We start from the raw sequence: 22,819 nt of genomic DNA on the forward strand, positions 1-22,819 counted from the left end.
GTTTTAATAATCTATTTTTCCATACTTTTTTATTTTGTGAACAAGTTAATTAGTTTCTCAATGTTGACACCTCTCTCTCTCATTGGAGAGATTCTTGTGTAGGGAACCCGAAACGGGTTAAGTGCGAGAGAAGGGATGTCACATCCCGGTCCGGGCGGGACCACTTCCCGGGCCCACTCCACCACCGTAGCACGAAATTGTCCGCTTTGGGCCCCGAGAGAAGGGATGTCACATCCCGGTTCGGGCGGGACCACTTCCCGGGCCCACTCCACCACCGTAGCACGATATTGTCCGCTTTGGGCCCCGACCATGCCCTCACGGTTTTGTTTCTGGGAACTCACACGAGAACTTCCCGATGGGTCACCCATCCTGGGAATGCTCTCGTGCGCTACTCGCTTAACTTCGGAGTTCCCATGGAACCTGAAGTCAGTGAGCTCCCAAAAGGCCTCGTGCTAGGTAGGGATGAGAATGTACATTTAAGGATCGCTCCCCTGGGCGATGTGGGATATCACAATCCACCCCCCTTAGGGGCCCGACGTCCTCGTCGGCACACCACGGCCAGGGTTAGGCTCTGATACCAATTTGTCACATCCCGGTCCGGGCAGGACCACTTCCCGAGCCCGCTCCACCACCGTAGCACGATATTGTCCGCTTTGGGCCCCGACCACGCCCTCACGGTTTTGTTTCTGGGAACTCACACGAGAACTTCCCGATGGGTCATCCATCCTGGGAATGCTCTTATGCGCTACTCGCTTAACTTCGGAGTTCCCATGGAACCTGAAGTCAGTGAGCTCCCAAAAGACCTCGTGCTAGGTAGGGATGAGAATGTACATTTAAGGATCGCTCCCCTGAACGATGTGGGATGTCACAAGGGATGCGACCAGAAGGAAGTAAATCGTAGGTGAAGTACATGGTGATTTTTATCTCTTGACCTGTAGAGATGCGTGTTCCGGTAATTGGACTTTAGAATATCTCCTCTCACTACACGTCTACTACATATGTCAGTCAATGTTTGAGTCGGTCGATCGTGGTAGGCAATTTGCATACGCCATATATACAATTCCAACTTCCAAAAGGTTAGGTCAGTAATTGCAACACCAAACCTCCAGCCTATAAATTCAACCACCCTAATACATTGTGTACCAAAGCCTTCCAAGAACAACAGAGATATTGCAGATTATTGCCTGCTTAATTAAGAAAATTACAAATCACAACATGGCCGGGAAGATCACAGCAAGCTCTGTGCTGTTTGTTTCGATCATGATCTGTGGTTTGGTCGGCAGTGCATGGGGACAAAGTGCGACGAATGTGAGAGCCACATACCACCTCTACAATCCACAGCAAAACAATTACGACTTGCGGGCAGTAAGTGCCTACTGCTCAACATGGGATGCCGATAAATCCCTCGAATGGCGCAGCAAATATGGATGGACTGCCTTTTGCGGACCTGCTGGCCCTACTGGGCAAGCCGCATGCGGAAGGTGCCTCTCGGTGCGTATTAACATACTAGCTGATTAGCGATGGAACGTTCTTATGCAAACTGTGCTTGTGCGAATATTTAATTTAATGAATTTATGTATCTGCAGGTGACAAACACTCGGACTGGAGCTCAAGCAACGGTGAGAATTGTTGATCAGTGCAGCAACGGAGGGTTGGACTTGGACGTGAATGTTTTTAACCAAATTGACACCGACGGCAATGGTTACGCACAAGGCCACCTTATCGTCAACTACAACTTTGTCGACTGCGGCGACTAAGGCCTATAACCCTATTTTTTTCAATAACTATATAGTTCTCTACTCCCAGTATTGGTAGGGAACTTAACTATGTATTACTAATAAATAAGCTTCACCATGGAATAAATTGAAGTGGAATTGCTTCTTGAATTATAACAAGAAGTATTATATTATAGAGGTGTGATATCCACATACCCATTTTTACTTCTCACACACCCTTCTAATTTTCGACTGTCGGATTGGATGAAATAAAGAAGATCAACAGATAGAAATTAACAACGAATGTGTAAGAAGTAAGCACACCCCTATATTATATAGATTGTATAAAGCACTTCAATCTTATGATAAATGTATAACTGCACCATTAGCTATGTAGGGGCTTCCTAAATTAAGAATGAATGTTACATAATTTAAAACGGGAACATTTCCTTCTCATTCAGTGAATTTCAAAGGAACCAACCATGGCAAGTGGTCCAGCAAAAATACGGTAGATTTCAAAATTAGATTTGCTTCCTAGTTTTGGGTTTGAGAAATGAAGCTGGCAAAAACATGAGTGATTCTTTAGTTGAAAGCTTTGAAATAACGTTTGTCATTTGACTAAGGCCAGATATGAGCTGAAATGTCCTTAGCTTTTCTGGAGTCCATTGGAAATTAGTCCTATACCGTTCTTAAAGTGGGATACCTCAGGCTTCGGAAAAAAGAAGAAGAAAGGAACCATGAAAGTCAAGAATACAATCAATGGAGAAAATTAAGGACTTGAGCAATAAACTAAAAATACAATCAATGGAGAATATTAAGGACTTAAGCAGCGTCTTTTCTCCTTTTTCTGTTTGCTTGTTTCAAGTTTGTTGCTCTACTTTGCTTTTTTTAATCTGTGTTAGTCCTCTGTGGGGACTTTCCTTCGTACTCACCTTTGGTGGATTTCCCTGTTTTATGGAAATTTCCAGTTCAACAAAGAAAAGAAAAAAAAAAAAAAAAGAAGGAAATAATTAAAAGTAAATAAACCATGCATTTTCTTGTTTTGTTAATTTGACCGATTCTTGGATGAGATAAGATGGATCCAAGAACCCAAATACCTAAACATCATAATGTTACGTACAATACAAGCATATATATCTATCATCCGATATTTGGCGTTGATGTTTGTCATCTTAAAGTAAAGCCAGACAAAAATGTATTATTCCTATTGAATAATGAGTTTCACACGAGAACGGGAGACTGAATGATATACTTGTGTCACTAATGTCTTGCGATAAAAATTACATTACTATCTTATTATGTAGATGGTAAAATGCAAGTTGAAAGACAATATTAGTTTGGTTAATAGTGTGCGGTTGACATTTCTGAAATGAAATCTTGACAATTCCAAATGGACTTATGCTATATATGCATCCTTCCTGCTTCTAGATCAAGCACTTTGAATGATAAGGTACGTTTAAACTGCGAACTCATTAATTTTCTCCCAACAAAGACCGCCACCAATGAAACTAAGACTTTGGGAGGACAATTCTAATTTATATTTCATACTTTTATTCGTGTGTCTTAATGTAATTAGTCAAACATTCAAGATGGAAAAGACTTCGTATCTTCGTATCTTATTTTATCTTAATTTATCTTCAAATTCGTGTACAATTTTGATGATACAATTCCAACCTATCCAAGGCTAGATTGGTAATTTCACACATCCATATTGGTCCGTATACCAAGCTGTCAAGTACTATAAACAATATTAGTTAATTCATTATTAGCCCTAGCTGCAGAGGAGAAATTACAAATAATTAATCAAAAAAGGGCCGGGAAGAACACCACACCGACACCGTGCTTTGTGTCGTTAGTTCGGATCACGATCTGTGTGTTGGCCATGGCGGGCAGTGCATGGGGACAAAGTGCGACGGGTGTTACAGCGACAAGTTTGCCCTACAATCCACAGCAAAACAATTACGATTTGCAGGCTGTAAATGCCTACTGCTCAGCATTTGACGCCGGTCAATCACATGCATGGCGCAGCAGATATGGATGGGCTGCCTTTTGTGGACCTGTTGGCCTTACTGGACAAGCTGCATGCGGAAGATGTCTTAAGATACGTAGGGCGCTGGTATACACAAATAATCTTATGCAAAATGATGTATGTTTGCATGTGCAGGTGACAGACACCAAGACTGAAGCTCAAGCAACGGCAAATTTGTTGAGTGCAGCACAGGAGGCTTACACATGGACACGAATGTGTTTAACCAAATTGATCAGTGCAACACCAACGAAAATGGCAATGCCCAAGGCCGCCTTTTCGTCACCTACGACTTTGTCAACTGTGGCGATTGACTAGAGTCTCTAATCCCAAACCCCCAAATTAACTTGAAGTTTAGCATCGCTCTCTAGCTACTTACATTATTAGCAAGGGAATCACTTAGTTATTACTGATGAATAAACTTCACCTTAAATTGCTTCAAAAAAATTACTAATATTGACCATAAACTATATATCTTCAACTTTATGAACAAATTAAGTCATGGTATATGTGTTTTTGTTATATACTTGAGATGGGACTGGGAGCATGTAGACTGCCTATAAAAATGATTTTCCATTTACAATATCCTCCATATAGTGATAATATTATTTTAAGGGATTTTTGGGCTACAAAGTATATCAAACAAGTTGATTCCCCATATATAATCGATTATCTTCTTACGTGATGTCTCACGTAATAGGAGAAATAGATACTTGTTCCATGAAAAGAGAAACAAGTATATGACTATTCTCTAATCTTCCTGGAGATTAAAGAGTTGCTTGAATTGGGGAGGGGATTGGATTTGTGCTTGTGGAGACAAACTTAAGGGCTCCTCTAATCCTTTCTTTACCGGTTACAATCCCTCTTTCAAGCTTGATTAGAGATTCTTGGACCTTAATTGGACTTGGAAGGCGTAGGCAGGCAGGCTCTCTCGTGTGGGCCATATCTTTATAAAGTGCAGGGCTACTAATCACCTTCTACAGTTATCCACTTTGGGTTTCTTCCTTGCACTTCTCACAGGATGACCTTCTTCGGTCTTCGGTCTTCGGTCTTCGGTCTTCGGCCCTTATTCGATCTCAATTAAGAGGGCAAAAAAGTGAGGATGCGCTTTTGGCTGACAATAATACTATTCGGACAAAATAAAACTACGGGTTGTGGTATTCTCGTATTCCATTTTACTTTACACATGCTCTTTTTAATTATTTAATAATATTTTATGTAGTAATATATATAGTAGGGTTGAGCACAGCTTGGGTTGGTTCAGTCTTGGTTCTAAATCACAAACCAAAACGCACACTTTGGTTTTACTAAATTTCATATCACAATTGAACCGTAAAAGCTTAAAAATGATGTAAGTGGTTCACTAATATTGCGGTTTGATTTGGTTCGGTTTATGGTTTAACATGTTTAAACGCAGTGAATAATTGAATCATAAGCTCAATGTGTTAAAGACAAAAGTTTTATCCACCAATACAATTCATCACTTATCTCACCTCAAGGATTAAGAAACACCCATATTCTGGCACACCAAACAAAAAGAAAAGCTGCAATGATAATTTAAATATCTCAAATAACTATCCTGCAAAGTGAAGTTACATGCATCTTGAAGATATAACAACGAGAAGTATTAATACTGATTGTAAACTACTTCAACCTTATGAATAAATATGATCATCGTGAAAAGTTGCGCCATTAGCTAATTTAGGGTGCTTCCTCTTTTAAGGAATGTAAAGTTGTTACATTAGCTAGCTTGGTATATATGAGTTCTTGGTTTCGTATTTGAGATTGGAGAATGTAAAGTTGTAAACTACTTAATAATATATTCCATTCACAATGTCCTGCACATAGTGGCAATATTACTTTAAGAGCTTATCGGGCAAAATGTATTTGAAACGAGTTGATTTCACAGGTAATCGTCTCATTTCTTATGTAATGTGTCACATGAGGAGAGATATAGATACTTATTGACACGTTCCGATCTTGATTTTCTTCGGACACCAGGGTACGTGCTGGCTGACACCCGAAGATGACGCAAGCCATTTAGAATGCATGAGAATTAAAACTACTAATAAGATAATAGAAATTTAATTACAAATATTATGCAAATGAGAATCATGTTCAGATCATACAACTAACTAGAACACTAAAGAAAATAATATAAAAATGAATGAATAAAAGAATGGGTCCTACGCCGAGAGAACTCGAAGATGCCGATGCGGAAGTGCCTTGACGCTAGAATTGTACGTCTCGATTCTAAGTCCTGAAAGGGGCGCAAAACAAACATAAGTGGACCAGAGTTTATATACATATAATAGAAATAGTTATCAACATATTAACCCCCAAAGTTTTATGAAAACAATAATATAATATGTAATAAGTTTTTCCGAAAACCCTAGCATGTCATAAAACTTTTCATAAATCATATCTTGTATATAGTGTGCTAACTGGTATCATTATCAGTAACAGTGTCATCACCCTTCATTTTCCAAGCAGGCATATCTATGACTTGCCACAAAGACATATCAGTATCATTTGCCAAACATGCATATCAATATCATATGCCAAACAGGCATGTATATCATTTGCCAAACAGGCATATCAGTATCAATTGCCAAACAAGCATATCCGTATCAATTTCCGAACAGGCATATAATGACCACTAGGTATGCACAAAACCACTAAAAATAATCTTTCAAAACATAGGTACATATATCTCAAAATCATCTTCATAGTATAAAATCATCCATCATTTATACTATAAAGAAGTGTTATAAAAACAAGTTCTAAATAGTATATCGTCATGACACACCCCGACCGGGATCAGGGCGTGCTGGCCGTCACTCGAAGGTGACGTAGCCATGTGCGCGTGCGGAAGCTAAGAAGATAGTAATATAAAAGTACTAATAATTAAAAACCTACTAGCATACAAAGTACTAGTGTATGTGAGACACAATTTCAGAGCAAGTCTACAGCAGTCAAAAAGGAAAATGCGACATAATTACACCCGAAGGTGACCCTACAATGGTGAATGTCTGTCAGAAATGCCGGGACGCCCTCTGGGATAAACCACCGAACTTGCTAGACCACTAAAACCTGGAGGGGCGCAAAAACAAAAGCGTGAGTGGGCAAAAACAAAGCTCTTTGAAAACTCTTTAGCAAAATATATTCTAACCCCTCGCCGTAAAACCTGTATACTTCCCAGAAAAGGAACATATATACGTATGTATAGGTATGCCAATCATGCTCCACAATATGCCATTCATGCTCCACAATATGCCATTCATGCTCGAGAATATGCTACAACAGAATCTCATAATCAAATGTAAATGCTCAAGCATAATTCACATCAATAACATATAATCTGGCAGCCGGGAGTCACCTAACGTGACATGTACCGCTGCATATAGAGCTCCAATCTCAACTCAATATCTGAATCTGCACACGAGTCGGAACCACCTAACGTGGTCTGTACGACAGGACTGGGTGTAATATATACGCTCTAGTGCTACGATCACGTGAAGACTGTGCGAATAATCGCGGGTCACCTACGAGTCGGAACCACCTAATGTGGTCTGCACGACAAGGCTTGCACCTAACTTGGATCCAAGGCGAGACTGTGGTGCGGGTGAACATCACGTGAAGGACTCTGCCCCTCTCTGGGCGGGAGCACTAACACCGGGGGTGCAGATTATGAGCTCTCTAAGCATCTCAAACTACTACAGAAATACAAACATGAATACCACTTACCTGGCACTTACCTGTGCGTCCACAGCACCAATACACATATATAAATGTATGCCACTACCAATGCATGTGATGATGCGTAAACGTCATTCATATGATGCATGGCATAAAACAATTAACCTTTTCTATTTAATTTCTGGGAATATAAATGTATATAGGTATATACGGAAAACAAAAGCCCACTCACTGATAATTAGAAGGGTCGTAGCCCCCCTGCCTCGAGTGTGAACACTCGTCCTCGGAAAACGAATCACCTATACGCGAAAAAGCTACGAAAACGTTAATTTAAAAGCACCTAACCAACTTCTCGTAATAACTTCTCATACATTGCTCAAATTGGACAAATGAATATACCAACGTGATCTACACAACCTCAGGATCACACCCATATTTTTAGAATAATTTTTGGACCCCGCACGCGCCCCCACGCGCCGGCCAAGGCACGGACCTACGCGCCCCCACGCGCGGCCACGTGCCATGCACACTGACGGCATCAACTGACGCCGTCAGGAATATTCCGTTAAACTGACGGAATATTCCGTTAAACTTAACTGACGCCGTCACTGCCGTTAGGAATATTCCGTTAGACTTAACGAAATATTCCCCTTTCTTCTCCGGCGAGCCTCCGGCGCCGACGACGACGCCGGAAAACTGGATATTTTTCAAACTTTGTTTTCTCACTCGTTTCTCAACCAAATTTCATGATTTTTGAACCAAAATGAAGCTTAGGACTAGTAGAATCACGATAGACTAGTTTTAAGGCCCAAAAATCACACGATCATACCTGTCTTCAAGCTCAAAACTCGGCCAACTTTGAACAGGACGATCCCGACGTCCAAACTCGTCCAACGATACACTCCGAGGTTCCTTGGGACCTCACAAACACATCTACAAGCTTCAAATGTCCAAAAACTAAGTAAATTAAATTTGCATGAACAGTGTTCAAATCGGCCAAGGCGATATCGACGTGAAAACAACTATATCCTTACCTGAAAATGGCACCTCTGAACTCTTCTCAGCCTCACGAGCACGAGGGTGGTCTTGGTTTCTTGATTGGTGAAGATTTGAGTGTGTTTGTGTGTATAACCGTATGTTTGCAGAAGGAAGAAGAAGAAGAACTCGGGGAGAGTGAAAGAGAGAGAGAAGAGACAGAGAAGAGACAGGAAATGAGGGAATCCCGGGGGAGTGAGACGAGGTGTATGAGTGTGTGTGTGGTCCTACTACACCACACAACACAAAACTACACGTAGAATAACAAACTAGAGGGTAAAATTGTAAATTCAAACATACGTTAAAATGAAATTTGGGACGGGATGTTACACGTCATCCATAAGATATTCTACAAAGAACATGGGTTCGATAGAAAATATGGTATTTCAAAATAAGCTCAGTATAGCATGATAATCAATTTCTCATAAAACATTCACAAAACGTATTCAATAAATCATGTTTTTCATGTATGCGTCTCTACTATTAAAACATGCATTTTTAGAAGAGGTCCACTCACAGATATTAGCTGCCGAAGAGTCACGCAAACTAATAAGCACGGAATCATCACAAATAATTGTCCCTAAGCACAGAAAGGGTGCAATTAATAAAACTATAGCATAACAATTGAATTTGGAAAAAAAAACGGAAGTCGGAAATAGATTTAAGACGTCGAATTACCTTAAGAAGGATCTTGGATAAATTTTGTAAAAGTCAATAGAATATTCTAAAGAATATTCCTTGACGAAATATTCCCTAACAGAATATTCCACATAAATGGTTTGGCCAGCTAGGGTTTAGGGTTTAAAAGGTTTAAAGGGTTTAGTGGCTAACGGGCTTAAGACCCTAACAGAAATGGCTCAAAGCCTTTGGGTTTTATAAAAGGAAAACTAATGAAAATAGCTTGAAAACTTTGAGTTTTAACGATAAGGACAAAATAAAGGGTAAAGTGAATAGTACCAGGATCGACTTTTAGTGTAAAAATGTGATTTTTCGTTAAAATGAATAGGACCGTGGACTTTTCGTTAAAACTCTCTTCTATAAAAGGAAAAACAAATAAATAAAAATAATTGGGTTGGGCTTGGGTAATCCGGCCCAAGGCCTAGACTTGAAAGGATATGGGTTGGGGGAAACGGGCCGGCCTAAGCTAAAGGCCTGTCAGGCCCAAAATCATATACATAGGCTAAGGGTTTTGGGGCTAAAAGGTTAAGGGCTTGGGTCACAAAGGCCCAAGGTTTGGGCTGGTGTAGAAAGGGTTTTGGGTTCAAAGGTTTGTGGGTCACCGGACCCTAGGAAGAAGAAGGCCGGAAATCGGCCGGAGAATTCCCGAGCTCCGGTGGAGCTCAAAACTCAACCAAATCATGCAACTCAAAAATACCAAATTGAAGCCCGGAAAGTAAGGGATCGAAATATACCTTCCTCGTGGCCAATTGTGGCCGGAATATGATCGTAAAATGTCTGCAAGTCCTGGCACCCAGCCGGAAAACTGGGAATATAGTCCTCCGAGGTGTTTCTTCGTATGTTGACGTCCAAAACACAACAACGTGGTCAGAAAAGAACTGTAGGGAGGAAAAGAGAAGCATTTGGAGTGTTTTGAGGCTTACCCAAAACTGAAGGACGACGAACTCGCCGGAGAAATCGATGGGTGGTCTCGGTCCTTTACTCGCAGAGGGAGATGAGGAACGAGAGGTACGGGAGAGGCTCTCCGAAGGGTGAAGGAGCACAGAGAGAGGGTTGGTGGCCTACGTGCGTTTGTATGTATGGGTGTGTGTGTTCTTGTCGAAGAGGAGCACCGAGAGGGAGAGAGTTGCAGAGGGGGTGCACAGAAGTGACGGGGAAGAGAAAGAGTTCTAAAAATTAGAAAAAAAAAAAAGAAAAGGAGAAGGGAGCCGGGGGACAAATTAGGGGGTGAGCCCCTTGGACTCACTAATTAAGGGACCCGACTTCTCCGGCCTCATGTACTCTCATCCATTCTTATTTTGTGCGGTCACGGTTAAATGAGGTCAATATTTTATATTGATTTTTTTATAAAAATATTAAGACAAAAAAAAAAAAATTAAATGTTAATATGATTTAACCATAACCGCACAAATAAGAAATGATGAGAATGTATTGAAACTGAAAGGGTAGCGAAGCCAGGTCCCTAATTAAGATTCAAAAACCATTTTTTAAAAATAAAAACTCAACTATTTTTAAAATCAGTGTGGGGTGTAACACTTATCATGCGTGAAAAGAGACATATGTAGAGATTCTATGATCTTCTTGGAGAGTTAACTAATGAATCGAAAGGAGGGCTGTCAATTTTGTGCTTGTGAAGACTGACTTAGTTAAGGCTTCACTAATAGTTTATTTTCCAATTACTATCGTTCTTTCAAGTTTGATTAGAATTACAGCGCTATAAAAATCTAAAACGATCCATAACGTTAAACAATTATTACAACATCGTCTTTTTAAAATGACTCACAATGTTAAACAATTAATACAATGTCACCAACTTAGAACGTTTCACAATGTTAAACAATTATAACAGCGCAGCCAATTTATATTGATTCATAATGTTAAATAATGATGACGGTGTCACAACTTAAAAAGATTCACAACTTAATTAATTAAAGCACCGCCAACTTAAAATGATTCACAACTTAACTAGTTAAAGCGCTGCCAACTTAAAGTGATTCACAACATTAAACAATTAATACAATGCCACCAACTTCAAACAATTCACAGCGATAAACAATTTTTATAACAAAACCAACTTAAAACAATTCACAAATCAACATGTCAAATGGTATTTTGTCACAACGAATGAGGTCACTTTCTTTTTAGGAAATAAAATCATTCTTTGGATAAGTATGCCACCAAAAACCCTTCAAAACATTAAACCCTTCATAACGCTAAACAATTATTATAACGGCACTAACATAAAATTCAAAAAATAAAGATGTCACAAGATATATATTATTGTCACGACGAATGGGATCACTTTCTTTTATGGAAATAAAATCATATTTTAGATAAGCATGCACCCAAATTGGTAAGAAATCCATCATTTTTCCAAAATAACCTTACCCAAAAGGAAAGAGCATTAAACAAAAATGAAATATATGAACCTCGACCTATTAAGTGCAGGGCTTACTAATACTCACCACATGTCAAGTGTATGTTACAGAGTTGGTAAATCAAAACCAAGGTTATAAATACTCGAACTCGGTCTAAGGTTTTTGTTGCAAGCACAAAGACACAACAAAGAAGCATTGTCTTTCTAAGATAATAAGGATTAAGAAGGAGAGGAGGAAGAGATGGCGGCTGCTGGTGGTAGTCAGGTGGTGAAAGTGAAGAGGGAGACAATCGAGGCATGTTTGAAGTGCGGTCTTTGTAATAAGGTGTCGGAGGAGGCTACAACCATTTCACTTTGCCTCCATACGTGTGAGTTTCTTTTAATCTTCTATTCCCTTAATTGAAAAATGACATGTGTGATTCTTTTGTCTTTGTTGACTAACACGGGAACGTTGCCAAAATTCGTATCATTCCTTGTAATTTTTTAAGAAAAGGGTTTTGTTTTCCTAGAATATTTTCGTAATTCAATGCTGAATTTTGTAAAATGTGGATTTGAAAACAGTTTGCAGGAAGTGTATCTTCCAAAAACTGTCGGAAGAGGAGTATGACCGATGTCCCGTTTGCGATACTCATCTCGGCAATTTGCCTTTGACAACACTCAGGTAATGTACCTGTATTCTAACGGTAAATGCATCTTGTCGTTGGTTCCTTGGTTCGTTAACAGGGACTTATCAAAATCTTTCGAAAGTAATTAACCTGTGAAATATAATTAGTGGTAGTCACATTGCCTTTCTTCCCAACCTACCATAGGGCAGATAATAAGTCGATGCTTGTTTATTATCCAATAGCAACAGGGAAAGAAAATAGATTTGGAAAAATGGTTTTAGAAAAAAATCATGACGTAACTGGTGTTTTGCATAGAAAATGTTAACAAAATACCATGGTTCCTACTTGCATCGTTGTCATACGATTTTACGCAAGTGCGTAGTTTTTTTTTTTTTTTTTGGTACTAGTTTTCCGATCATAATGTTGTAAATGTGCACGGGAGCCTTCCATTGAAATGTTCTTACACATGCTTAATTAGGATGTCATTTACATGATCTGCAGGCCAGACTTTAATTTGCAACATATTATAGCCACGATATTTCCTGCTAAAGAAAAGACAATCGATGCACCAGAAGTTAATAAGGACCCTAAAGCTAACGATCCTGATGTTCCACCTTCTTCATTGCCCGTGAAAGGGAAGGAGAGTTCGTCAGGAGGATGTAGTTTTGCTGCCGAAGACCCTGCCAAAAAAGATGATTCTACAGAAGATTATCCAAATAAACTCTAGGTAAACGGGGGCAGGATTTTGATTATTTGCGCTTTTATCTTAGCCTTATGGCTTCCAACGCTTATAATTAAATTCAACCACGATTCCTTGATGATCGATTCACAAAATGGCCGGGAAATGTTCAGACCATGATCTGTGTATTGACCATGCCGGGCAGTGCATGGGGATCAATCTTATGCATGGCGCAGGCAGCATATATGGGCTGCCCTTTGGGAAGAGATTTTTAATGTGTCTGGAATACAGGGCAATATGTACATCATAGGTTATTATACGAGTGACTTTCATGTGTTTCTCTAATATAATAACATATGACGTATGTATCTATGTTCCGGACATACTGAAAAATCTCTTCCTTTGTGGATTTGTTGGCCCTACCTAACAAGCTGCTTGCAAAAGATACATAGAGTACATATTTACATATTAATTGGTTACGCTTGAGTGCAACTGTATATACAAAATCTTATCTAAATGTATGTATGCATGTATGTGTAGGTGACAAACACCGGGATTGGAGCTCGAGGAACGACGAGGATTGTTGATCAGTGCAGCACCGGAGGGTTAGACTTGGATGTACGCTAAGGTGCTTAACACCGACGGGAATGGCAATGCCCAAGGTTGCTGTATCGTCAAGTACAAGTCTACAACTTTGTCGACTGCGGTGCTCTTCTTACATTATTATTAGTAGAGGGAACTTAGTCCTTTTTTGTTGTTGTTTGGTTGTGTGTGTCAAGAACTTAGTTTATTTCTAATGAATATGCGTCATCGATCTTCCGTTGATGGAATAAATTGAAGTGAAATTGCTTTTTTATTTATATTCATATAATTTTCCTTACAAACAGTATGATAATCTATACTAAACTAACATAGTGCTTATTGGGCCATGCATATGAAATGAGTTGATTTCTCATAAAATTTTATATTGTGATGTGTCACGTGAGGAGAGAGATAATTTTTTATTGTGTATGAAAAAGGATATGTGTAGAAATTTTTTGATCTTATTGAAGGGTTAAAGAGTTGATTGAAATGGAGAAGGGATGTGGATTTTGTGTTTTTGGAGACTGACTTAGTTAAGGGTACCATCCCTCTTCCAAGCTTGATTAGAGAGATTACAGGACCTTAATTAGGCTGCTAATCACCTTCTAATGCTTTGGGCTTCTTTATATGCTCTTCACACTCGATACCCTTCTTTGATCTTTGGGCTTCGGCCCCCATTCAATCTAATAAGAGGGCACATGTGTGATGAGGTGTATCGAGATAATAATAGGACTATTCGGACAAAAAAATATACGCTCTCTAATAAAGGTGGATTCTGTTTTCTATATATGAATTTATCTATATTAATATTAATATTGGAGTAATATTAAGAAGATAATCTATTATTTAAATGTTGATTAATGTCCTGATTTTCTATTAATGACACGTTGCATAGTTTGTAAATTTGGTCTGCCTAGTATTACTCTAAATATTTTGTTAGTAGAAAATAGTAGATATCCTGTGTTTAGGATCTCCTTCTGCAACCTACTATATTTCTAGTTCAAATCCTCCCTTTCTCCTAGTGTTGTTTAGAGTAGAAATATCTCTTGTAATAATAAGGCTATAAAAAATTTGTTAGCAAGTGCAACACTTTTTTGGTGTTCAAATAACTTTAACTTATTTAAGCTAAAACAACAAATGTTACGAATCTTCTCATATTATAATTACGTAACAATGATTACCCCCCACCAACTTGACAGTATATTCTTACACTGTAAAGTTAAAACGATTCATGACACATCAATTTTTGCACCTAAACAATTATTACAATCGCCAACTTAAAATAATTCACAAAGTTAAACAATTATGATCGTTCCACAAACTTTAAAATAATTTACAACATTAAATAATTACTACATCACAGCCAACTTAAAACGATTCACAACATTAAACAATTATTACACTGCTACCAACTTAAACGATTCCGAAAATCAAACATGTCACATGAATTACTGTCGCAACGAAGAGGCCTCTTTCTTGTATGGAAAAAAACTTAATAGTTTGGATAAGCATCCCACTAAAAAAGGTATTAAATCCATCATTTCCAAAAAAAAAAAAAAACACCTTATTCTAGAATACAACCCGACAGGAAAGAAGCAATAAATTAAAGAAAATATATGAACCTAAAACTATTAGGGGCAGGGCATACTCACAACGTGTAACGTGTGTGTGTAGGCATTAGGGATCTCCATTTTTTTCAAAAAAATGGAGATTAGGTGTGGGCACATTCCATATCGAACTTCAACAATTTAAATTATTTATTTTGTAAATCTCGTTTTATAGATGATCTTTACAAAAATTCAATTAAATTCGAAACCATTTGCCTATTTAATTATCAAGATAAAAATTTATTATTTCGTATATAACAAAATATTCGTTAATTTATTTGAACTCAATTAGATGTCTTAAACATTTCCAATTTGGTTAATACTTTGTAAGAATGATCTATAAAATGCAACTTAAAAAAAAAAACAGTTCGAATTATTAAAGCTTGATGTGGGGTGCACTCCATAATTAATCTCTATTTTTATAAAAAAAAAAATATGAAGACCCCTGTTTCTTATATATACAAGTGAGTTGGTAAAACCAAAATCACGGAGTATAAAAACTCGAACTTGGTTTAAGGTTTTTGTTTACAAGAACACAAGACACAACTTAACGGCGTTGCCTTTCTAACATCTCTCTCTCTCTCTCTCTCTCTCTCTCTCTCTCTCTCTCTCTCTCTCCCCTCACATACGCACACAGACTCTGTCCGAACTCTCGCTCATGTTTCTTCATCGAAGCTCGACTTTGTCCTGAAATCCCAACAAACCCAACGTGATTTTCCCGCAATCAATCACAACTCATCTCTTAGTTTCGCCTCGAAAACCCGCCACTTTCTTCACTCCCCTCAGATCCGACACCACCAACCATCCGACACGTCCGATAAAACCCAAAACACAGCCCCACACTTTTCTTAATTTTCTCACTTAATTATCCGAAAACCTATGGCTTTGCGTTTCTGTCGGGTCGGGCGTTGAATGGGGTTTAGGGGGAGAGGCAGGGGGACATAGACACAGAGGTTTGGAGATTATAAGGGTTAAAGAGGTGGAGGAAGAGATGGCGGCTGGTGGTGTTGGTGGTGGTCATGTGGTGAAAGTTAAGAGGGAGAAGCTGGAGGCATGCATGACGTGCCCTCTTTGTAATATGCTATTGAAGGAGGCTACAACCATTTCACTCTGCCTCCACACGTGTGAGTATCCGTTTTAATCTCCTCTTCCCTTAATTGTTTCTTCATTTTCTGCCAATTTTATGATCTCGGTCTGTTCTTGTTTTTCCATATCTGCACAATTTGATTTTTTTGTTGCAAGTTTTCATTTTTTCCCACAATTTGGGAACCGAAATTTGATTTTTTATTTTTTTTTTGTCGATTAACACTTGAGGACGTTGCGAAATGATCGTATTGTTCCTTGTAATTTTTGTTAAATTTATTTCTATTGCCATGCATTTCCGTAGAGTTGAAGAAAAGGGTTTTGTTTTCGAAGAATTTTCTCGACTATTCATATAATTCAATGCTTAATTTCGTAAAATGTGGAATTCGAAACCAGTTTGCAGGAAGTGCATCTTCGAAAAGCTCTCGGATGAGGAAGGGGACTGCTGTCCCGTCTGTGAAATTGATCTCGGAATTTTACCTGTCGAAAAACTCAGGTATTGTACCTATATTCAGAGCTGACGATGTTTCACCTGCATGGTGTTGTTCGTTCTTCCGATACTTAAATAGGGAATTACTGAAAAGTTTGGAAAGCAACTTTTAGAAATGAAATTAATGGACTCCTATACAGAGGTAGTGTTAGTCACATTGCGTTGTTTCCCAACCTACCATACGGCAGATATCAAACCGATGCTTGTTTATTATCGTCGAGCAATAGAAAGTTGATGCTTTGTCAATCATCATAACAATTTGAAACTTTCCAGATTGAGATAAAGGCAGGTTTTTTACCCCTAATTAATGCTTTACTTAGATACCAATTTGTGTAACTAGGGTGCCTACTTGCACGCTGTCATATGATTTTATACAGGTCAATAGTTTTTTCGTTTTACTAATTTTCCAGTCACAACGTCATAAATGTGCGCTGGAGCTTTACGTGGAAATGTTCTCACGCATGCTTAGGATGTCATTTGATGATCTGCAGGCCAGACCATAATTTGCAAGATATTATAGCCAAGATATTTCCCGTTAAAGGAAAGAAAGTTGATACACCAGAAGCTAACTTGCCCGAAGCTAATGATCCTGATGTTACACCTTCTTCATTGCCAGTGAAAAGGAAGGAGAGATCATTATCTTCATTGGTAGTCAGTACCCCCAAAGTTCCATTACAGTCAGGTTTGACTGGAAAGAGATCAAGAGCTCTGTCAAGAAAGGGTGCTGTTTTACGAGGATGCAGTTTTTCTGCTGAAGAAGCTGCAAAGAGAGATGATTCTACAGAAGATCATACAATGAGCTCCAACTCAACTGGTACTCTTGATGAATTCGCACGAAATAAGAGCCAGGTAAAGGGGGGCAGGATTTTGATTATTTGTGCATCATCATAGCGTTTATGTTTAGTTTCATTGCAAAACCAAACAAGTCCAATGCTTTATGTTGAGACAATAGTTAGAAAATATGATACATTCATCATGACTCTAACACAAGTTATTCACTTCGGAAATCAGGTCACATTCGTAATCAAACTAGGAAACACATTCGTAATCAAACTAGGAAACCCTATTAAAAAAAGAAAGAAAAGGAAACCCAATATTTTTTTATGGTAGGAGATAAGATTTTCTAGCTGGTTTTAGTTCTTTATTCTTCAACATTCTCTCTCAAGCTTGAGCGAAAATGATCAGGCTCTATCTGTTTCACGTCAATAACACCAAAGGTCTTGTTAGGTGCCTTGGCATTTATTGGTTGATTGATCTAACTGTTGCACCATTCTGTCTTCCATGCGGATTCGGGTTTCTCATATGTGAAGGTAGCTAGGTAGCTGTTTAGCAAACTTTGGTGTTGATCATACTGGGGTTTTTGGGTGGGATTCTTGTCGTTTGGGCTCTGTGTATTGGTGCAGTTTTTTTCATGATCTCTTGGGGCTTCCAAATGTTCGCTTCTTATAGGAATTGTTTCAATTGATTTCTCATCCTCTAGATTGATTTTTGTTGTTGGTTTGAGCTGGGGTCCTCGTTTCCCACTTTCCCATTTCCATTCTCTGCTTCTAACGGCCTTTAGACACTATTTTAGGGTTTTGCTTCATGTCCCCCTAACTTATTGTACCTTTAATTTTTGTTTATCGATATATCCACAACGTCTTTACATGATAGCAATGCTGGAGTGGATTTGACATTGTTGTTTAATAGACATAAAAAAAAAGAAGTTAAAAACACCATAGAATGATGAGACACCTGCCCAGTTAAGGTAGATGATATGAGATGGTGATCCATGGCCTACATTGTGTAATAACTACAATTGTTCCGACCAATGAGGGATAAATTATAGAAAGAAAAAAAAGCCTCTCGAGGACAACATGGCAACATTCCTACAATGTGGCATATTGTCTGAGGCAATTTGTAGTCTGGTAGTATAAATGAATTTGGGAGACCTGATTAAATTTGAAACCTGTTTATGAAATATATTTTTGCATGTTTATTCAATTATGCAGGATTCGCCTGAGCATTCATATGAGCGAACTGCTAATAAATATATGAACAATGACGTTGAAATAATAGAAGGGAAAGCTGATCTGTGGACGCCCTTAAACTGTCTCGTAGAGGCTGCTAACCGAACCAAGTCCTCGAAGCCAAATTCACAAGGGTTGCATGCCAAGTCTGATCCAATCAATTCCCTTGATAGTGAACTTTATATGTCTCAAATTAAGGCAGAAGGAGAATTGCCAAATGCTCTGGACTGCATCAGGAATGCATATACGCCCAAAACCAAAAAAAAGGAGGCCGACCAGAAGGCAAGAGGAAAAAATAACAGTAACGGAACAGGGGCATCAGGACTAGTGAAACGTAAAAGGGTGCGCACAGCTAATCAGAACAGGGTAGCTGCATCCGGGGAATCAAGTGTCTCAACTCAACCTATGCTAGATACATGTGGGGCTAAGTATAGAAATGTTCCTGTTTGGTTCTCCTTGGTTGCGTCTGAAGACTGGTGAGATGTTCTTTTCGTTATAAAATTGTTATGGTTTTTTATTTTTTATTTTTTTGTGGGAGCCCAATTTTGATTTCTTTCATGCCGATCCCTGATTTTGATGGTAAATTTCTTCAGGAAAGGAGAAATTTCATTGCCACAGATATCAGCATGTTGCTTGAAAATAAAGTGAGTTTCTGTAATCCTTTTACTTCCTTTGAAGTTAGGCTATGTCGTTTTGCATTGATCCATTGTCATATCTTAGCGATTTAATCATCTGAAGCATGTATAGGATAGAGCAACAAGTACCAAAATGTGGGTTCAGCTTTGTGTGTGTCTTGTCTACCGTATTTTTTTAGGGTTATAAATTACATATTTCTTATTCTTTTGCCGTTGTAAACTTGTCACGTGATTTAAGTATAGCATCATCTGGTAAGAATGCTATACACCAGAAATGAAAACAGAACAGTGTTGAGTCAACTGCCCTTCCCAGATATCTATTTGAACCACATATTTTCCCTAAGGCTTTTCCAAATCCATTCCAATTTGTGCATTTAGAAGAATTTCAATCTTCATGACTACCTTCCTGTTAGTGAGCAAGTGTAACAACTAACTGGTTTCAAGATTTAGACTTACGAAGTTTTGAGAAATTATTTTGATGGATCTTCATCGATCGATGATAGAAAATGGTTTTGGTTGACACAAGTATTAAATCTTGCAACATTTCTATTTTTTAATTGTTTTCAAGTTGCCTAAGCTTTTTCCGTGTTTATTCTGGTTTCGTAATGGATAATGAAAAAAAATATTGGGACTTAGTTGTATTGACTTTCTTTTTCTTATGCAGGGATGGTAAAATGCCCGTATCAACAATCCAGAAGTACCTTGCAATGAAACTTGAACTTAGCAGTGAAAATGAGGTGAGTATATTTTTGTTGTCTTCCTGCAAAGCTGAGAAGATTTTGAGTTTTTGACGTTATACAAACTTGTTTGACATTACTATGGCTGCTCATGAAGACCTAGAAATTCATTTTCGCGTTCCATCTATCAAAACATAGTTTGACAGTGCAACCGGAGCTCTCTTCTGTTTCCTATCATACGCAAAGAGAGCATTTTCCCTGACATGGATGCTATGGGTCAAGTGTCATAACATTTTTCTACAAAACGCATTGGAACACTTTGACTGTTGTTTATTGCATGCATTTTCAATAAAAGAAGCGATAGGGCGTGGAAGCAATTCCACTTACGCTTCAAGTTTTAATTTTTTCCTTTCTTGCAGGTGGAGATACTGTGTCGGGGTCAGCCGGTGCTTCCAACATGGCAACTAGAATCCCTAGTAGAGTTGTGGTGCCGAACAGCACCAACAACAAAAAAAATACCGGTAACAGTTGGCTCCTCTGCTAAAGATTTTGTGATGGTCCTCAATTATTGTCGTAGGGTTCAAACTCCATGAAAGAACCAATAAAAACTCTTTTAATTAAGGTAAAACAATATAAGTTTCTCTTTTGTTGTTGTCGATTGTAGTGGTTCGAAATCTCTGAAAGAACCAATACAATTATCTCATGTTGTCTTCATAGTTTACAACTCAATATTTATAGTGTTGTCGGATTTTACTGGTGTTTCGACTAAGTTTATATGCTAGATCATGTGTTTGTTCTATATATTAAATTCTTTGATTTCTATTTTCGTATCATATTCGTTCAGGGAAGTAATTTCTGATCATCCCTTATCGAAAATGCACACTCCTTGTTTATTTGTAGTCGTTAGATTGAATCAGTTAATGGAGGCAAAAATAAACAAGGGTGTAGATCATGAAAAATGGCTGCGGACCCAGAAATTCGACCGAGTGTTGCTTCCGTAAGTAGCAACATTGACGTCCTCACTTGTAACTTCGGTGGCATTCATCAACGTAGAACACAACAGCTTATGTCCTACATCTTCAGTATAGAAGAAGGCTTGTTCCGGTGTTATTTGCACTTTAACACCACGGTCAAAATGCACCGTCAATGTCAGCTCCCTTGAGATGTTCCGGTTTCAGACCAACTGCCTTCGTTACTTGCTCTCTCAATCGGCCATAGAAATCCTGTTGTAGTATTGTCACCTACGTTCTAGAGTCAAGAATCATGCTCCCTTTCGAAACCGACCCCGACGATCTAAGACCATCTCCAAATGAAATGTCAAATCTTATATGGAATACCATGTAATTAATTTTGAAGGTGGGAGCGAGCTCAAACTGATATGTTAATCTTATGTGGATTGACATATGAGAAAATTTAATGTCAATTTTTTTTAATCATTTTATTGTGTGGATCCTATTAATGCACTAATTATAGATCTTGAAAATGCATTTTAATTGATTTCTTTTTAAAATGGGTTCTACAAATATCATTTATAACAAAAAAACATATCGGTTGAAAAAAAAAAAATTGACATTGCCACGTCAGCCATCAAATTAACATTTGACATTTATCTTTTGACATCTCTTTTGGAGATGCTCTAAAAGGCAAACATGTGTTTCCAACACTGATTATCAACAAAACGAGATATGCGCCTGACATTAACAGGTGGTTGTGGATGTCGAGCTGGAGGATTCGATGTAGAAGTTGTTGTAATGTTTGAAGCAATAAACGAATGTGATGCTGGAGATTCGGTTCCAATCCTAACTCCGTGACGTCACATGTTTCATTCTCAATAATGCAGAACTTGATCAAATTCAAACGTGTATGGAGCAATCTTGTTTGAAATCTTTCATAGAAAAATTAGTTAAGGAGTGCTTACATTTTATACTACAATAAAGGCACAAATTCTGAATTGTGCCCACATATTCTTGTGATGTGTAAGAAAGTGGAATGATTTATTATTTATTAATATTTAACGGGCACAATTTCTAAAAATAAATGAAATTTATAATGTATTAATATTCAACAGACATTTCTTTTCAAATTGTGTTATATTTGCCTATCTGAAGTCACACCACACCTTTGTACGGTTGATTAGATGATGAGCGTATGGACAATTTTTCGTTATGCGCCACGTGAAGGACTTTTAATACAGTAGAAAAAATAAACACTTATGATAAAGATAAAAAAAATAAAACCAAGCACAAAAAACCAACCTAGAGGAAGATAAGAATCTGAAAAACAATTGAAAAAGCTGAGAATCTAACAAACCTTCATGGCAGATGGAAACGATCCATCGTAAATCCGAAACACTGAACAGTAAAGAAAAACGAAAACGACACATGCAGTTGTGTTTATAAATCAATTTTATAGATACAAAAAGTTTTTCGTGTTTGTGTTCTGTCAAAAAGTTGTCAGGTCGATCCCATTTCGCTTGGTTCCCATGCCCTTTAATGTTTTTTGTTTTTTTTTTTCTTGCATTGGGCACAGTACGTGGTGCCTGTATAGAATGGGCACTGTTTCACCCTCTTGGTGTTCAAAGAGACTCATTTCTGTCCTTAATTTTGTGCCCAAAGCCCCTTAGCTGAATGGCATAGATAAATTAGAAAAGTGATTAAAATCGTATAAGTTTATGAAGTAGCAGTGTTTGCAGCTGCCATAAGAGAGATTAGAAGAGGGATTTAGATTCAAGAAGAAGAAAAGTGCTGCAAAAATGGAGTTTATTAAGAGAGAGTAGCAATGTTTGTTTTCAGAAAATTTGCATGGGAGAGGTTTTCAGGCCACATGATTTTCTGGTCAAAGCCTTCATGAGCAAGAACGTCATTTCTAGGGTTTCTAGTTCGTTTTTTGGTAATCAATTTTTCTTAATATCACAGTAACAAT

The 22,819-nt window shown here is 38.1% G+C and overlaps 2 protein-coding genes and 1 long non-coding RNA gene across 9 annotated transcripts; 2 read left to right on the plus strand and 1 right to left on the minus strand.

Moving 5' to 3' along the window:
* The first annotated feature begins 1,133 nt into the window (after positions 1 to 1,133).
* LOC137722851 (pathogenesis-related protein PR-4) lies at positions 1,134 to 1,909 on the plus strand. Its single transcript, XM_068461952.2, has 2 exons — positions 1,134 to 1,491; positions 1,587 to 1,909. Exons 1-2 carry the CDS (start codon positions 1,216 to 1,218, stop codon positions 1,755 to 1,757), a joined length of 447 nt encoding a protein of 148 aa, XP_068318053.1. The 5' UTR covers positions 1,134 to 1,215; the 3' UTR covers positions 1,758 to 1,909.
* A 3,885-nt stretch (positions 1,910 to 5,794) lies between these two features.
* Positions 5,795 to 10,302, minus strand: LOC148697655 (uncharacterized). Of its 2 annotated transcripts, XR_015961879.1 has the most exons (4): positions 10,077 to 10,302; positions 9,888 to 9,985; positions 8,993 to 9,055; positions 5,795 to 6,001 (listed from the first exon to the last, which is right to left on the minus strand). It is a non-coding gene; the product is annotated as an uncharacterized LOC148697655 (long non-coding RNA). The 2 variants fall into 2 exon arrangements; XR_015961878.1 differs by having other exon boundaries at positions 9,888 to 10,302.
* Positions 10,303 to 15,489: 5,187 nt separating this feature from the next.
* Positions 15,490 to 21,333, plus strand: LOC137722875 (E3 ubiquitin protein ligase DRIP2). 6 transcript variants are annotated; one of them, XM_088693088.1, is made up of 8 exons: positions 15,512 to 16,127; positions 16,483 to 16,582; positions 17,068 to 17,425; positions 18,568 to 19,061; positions 19,179 to 19,229; positions 19,885 to 19,957; positions 20,317 to 20,519; positions 20,798 to 21,333. In XM_088693088.1, the coding sequence occupies exons 1-7, from the start codon at positions 15,995 to 15,997 to the stop codon at positions 20,488 to 20,490; spliced, it is 1,383 nt and encodes a 460-aa protein (XP_088549214.1). In that variant the 5' UTR covers positions 15,512 to 15,994; the 3' UTR covers positions 20,491 to 20,519; positions 20,798 to 21,333. The 6 variants fall into 6 exon arrangements, with proteins under 6 accessions (XP_068318083.1, XP_088549214.1, XP_088549215.1 ...); XM_088693089.1 differs by having other exon boundaries at positions 15,532 to 16,127; positions 20,742 to 21,333; XM_088693090.1 differs by having other exon boundaries at positions 15,532 to 16,127; positions 20,317 to 20,418; positions 20,742 to 21,333.
* The last annotated feature ends 1,486 nt before the right edge of the window (positions 21,334 to 22,819 follow it).

Source organism: Pyrus communis, chromosome 4 (assembly GCF_041283825.1).
Source record: "Pyrus communis isolate YQ-2024b chromosome 4, ASM4128382v1, whole genome shotgun sequence".
Taxonomy (NCBI): Eukaryota; Viridiplantae; Streptophyta; class Magnoliopsida; order Rosales; family Rosaceae; genus Pyrus; species Pyrus communis.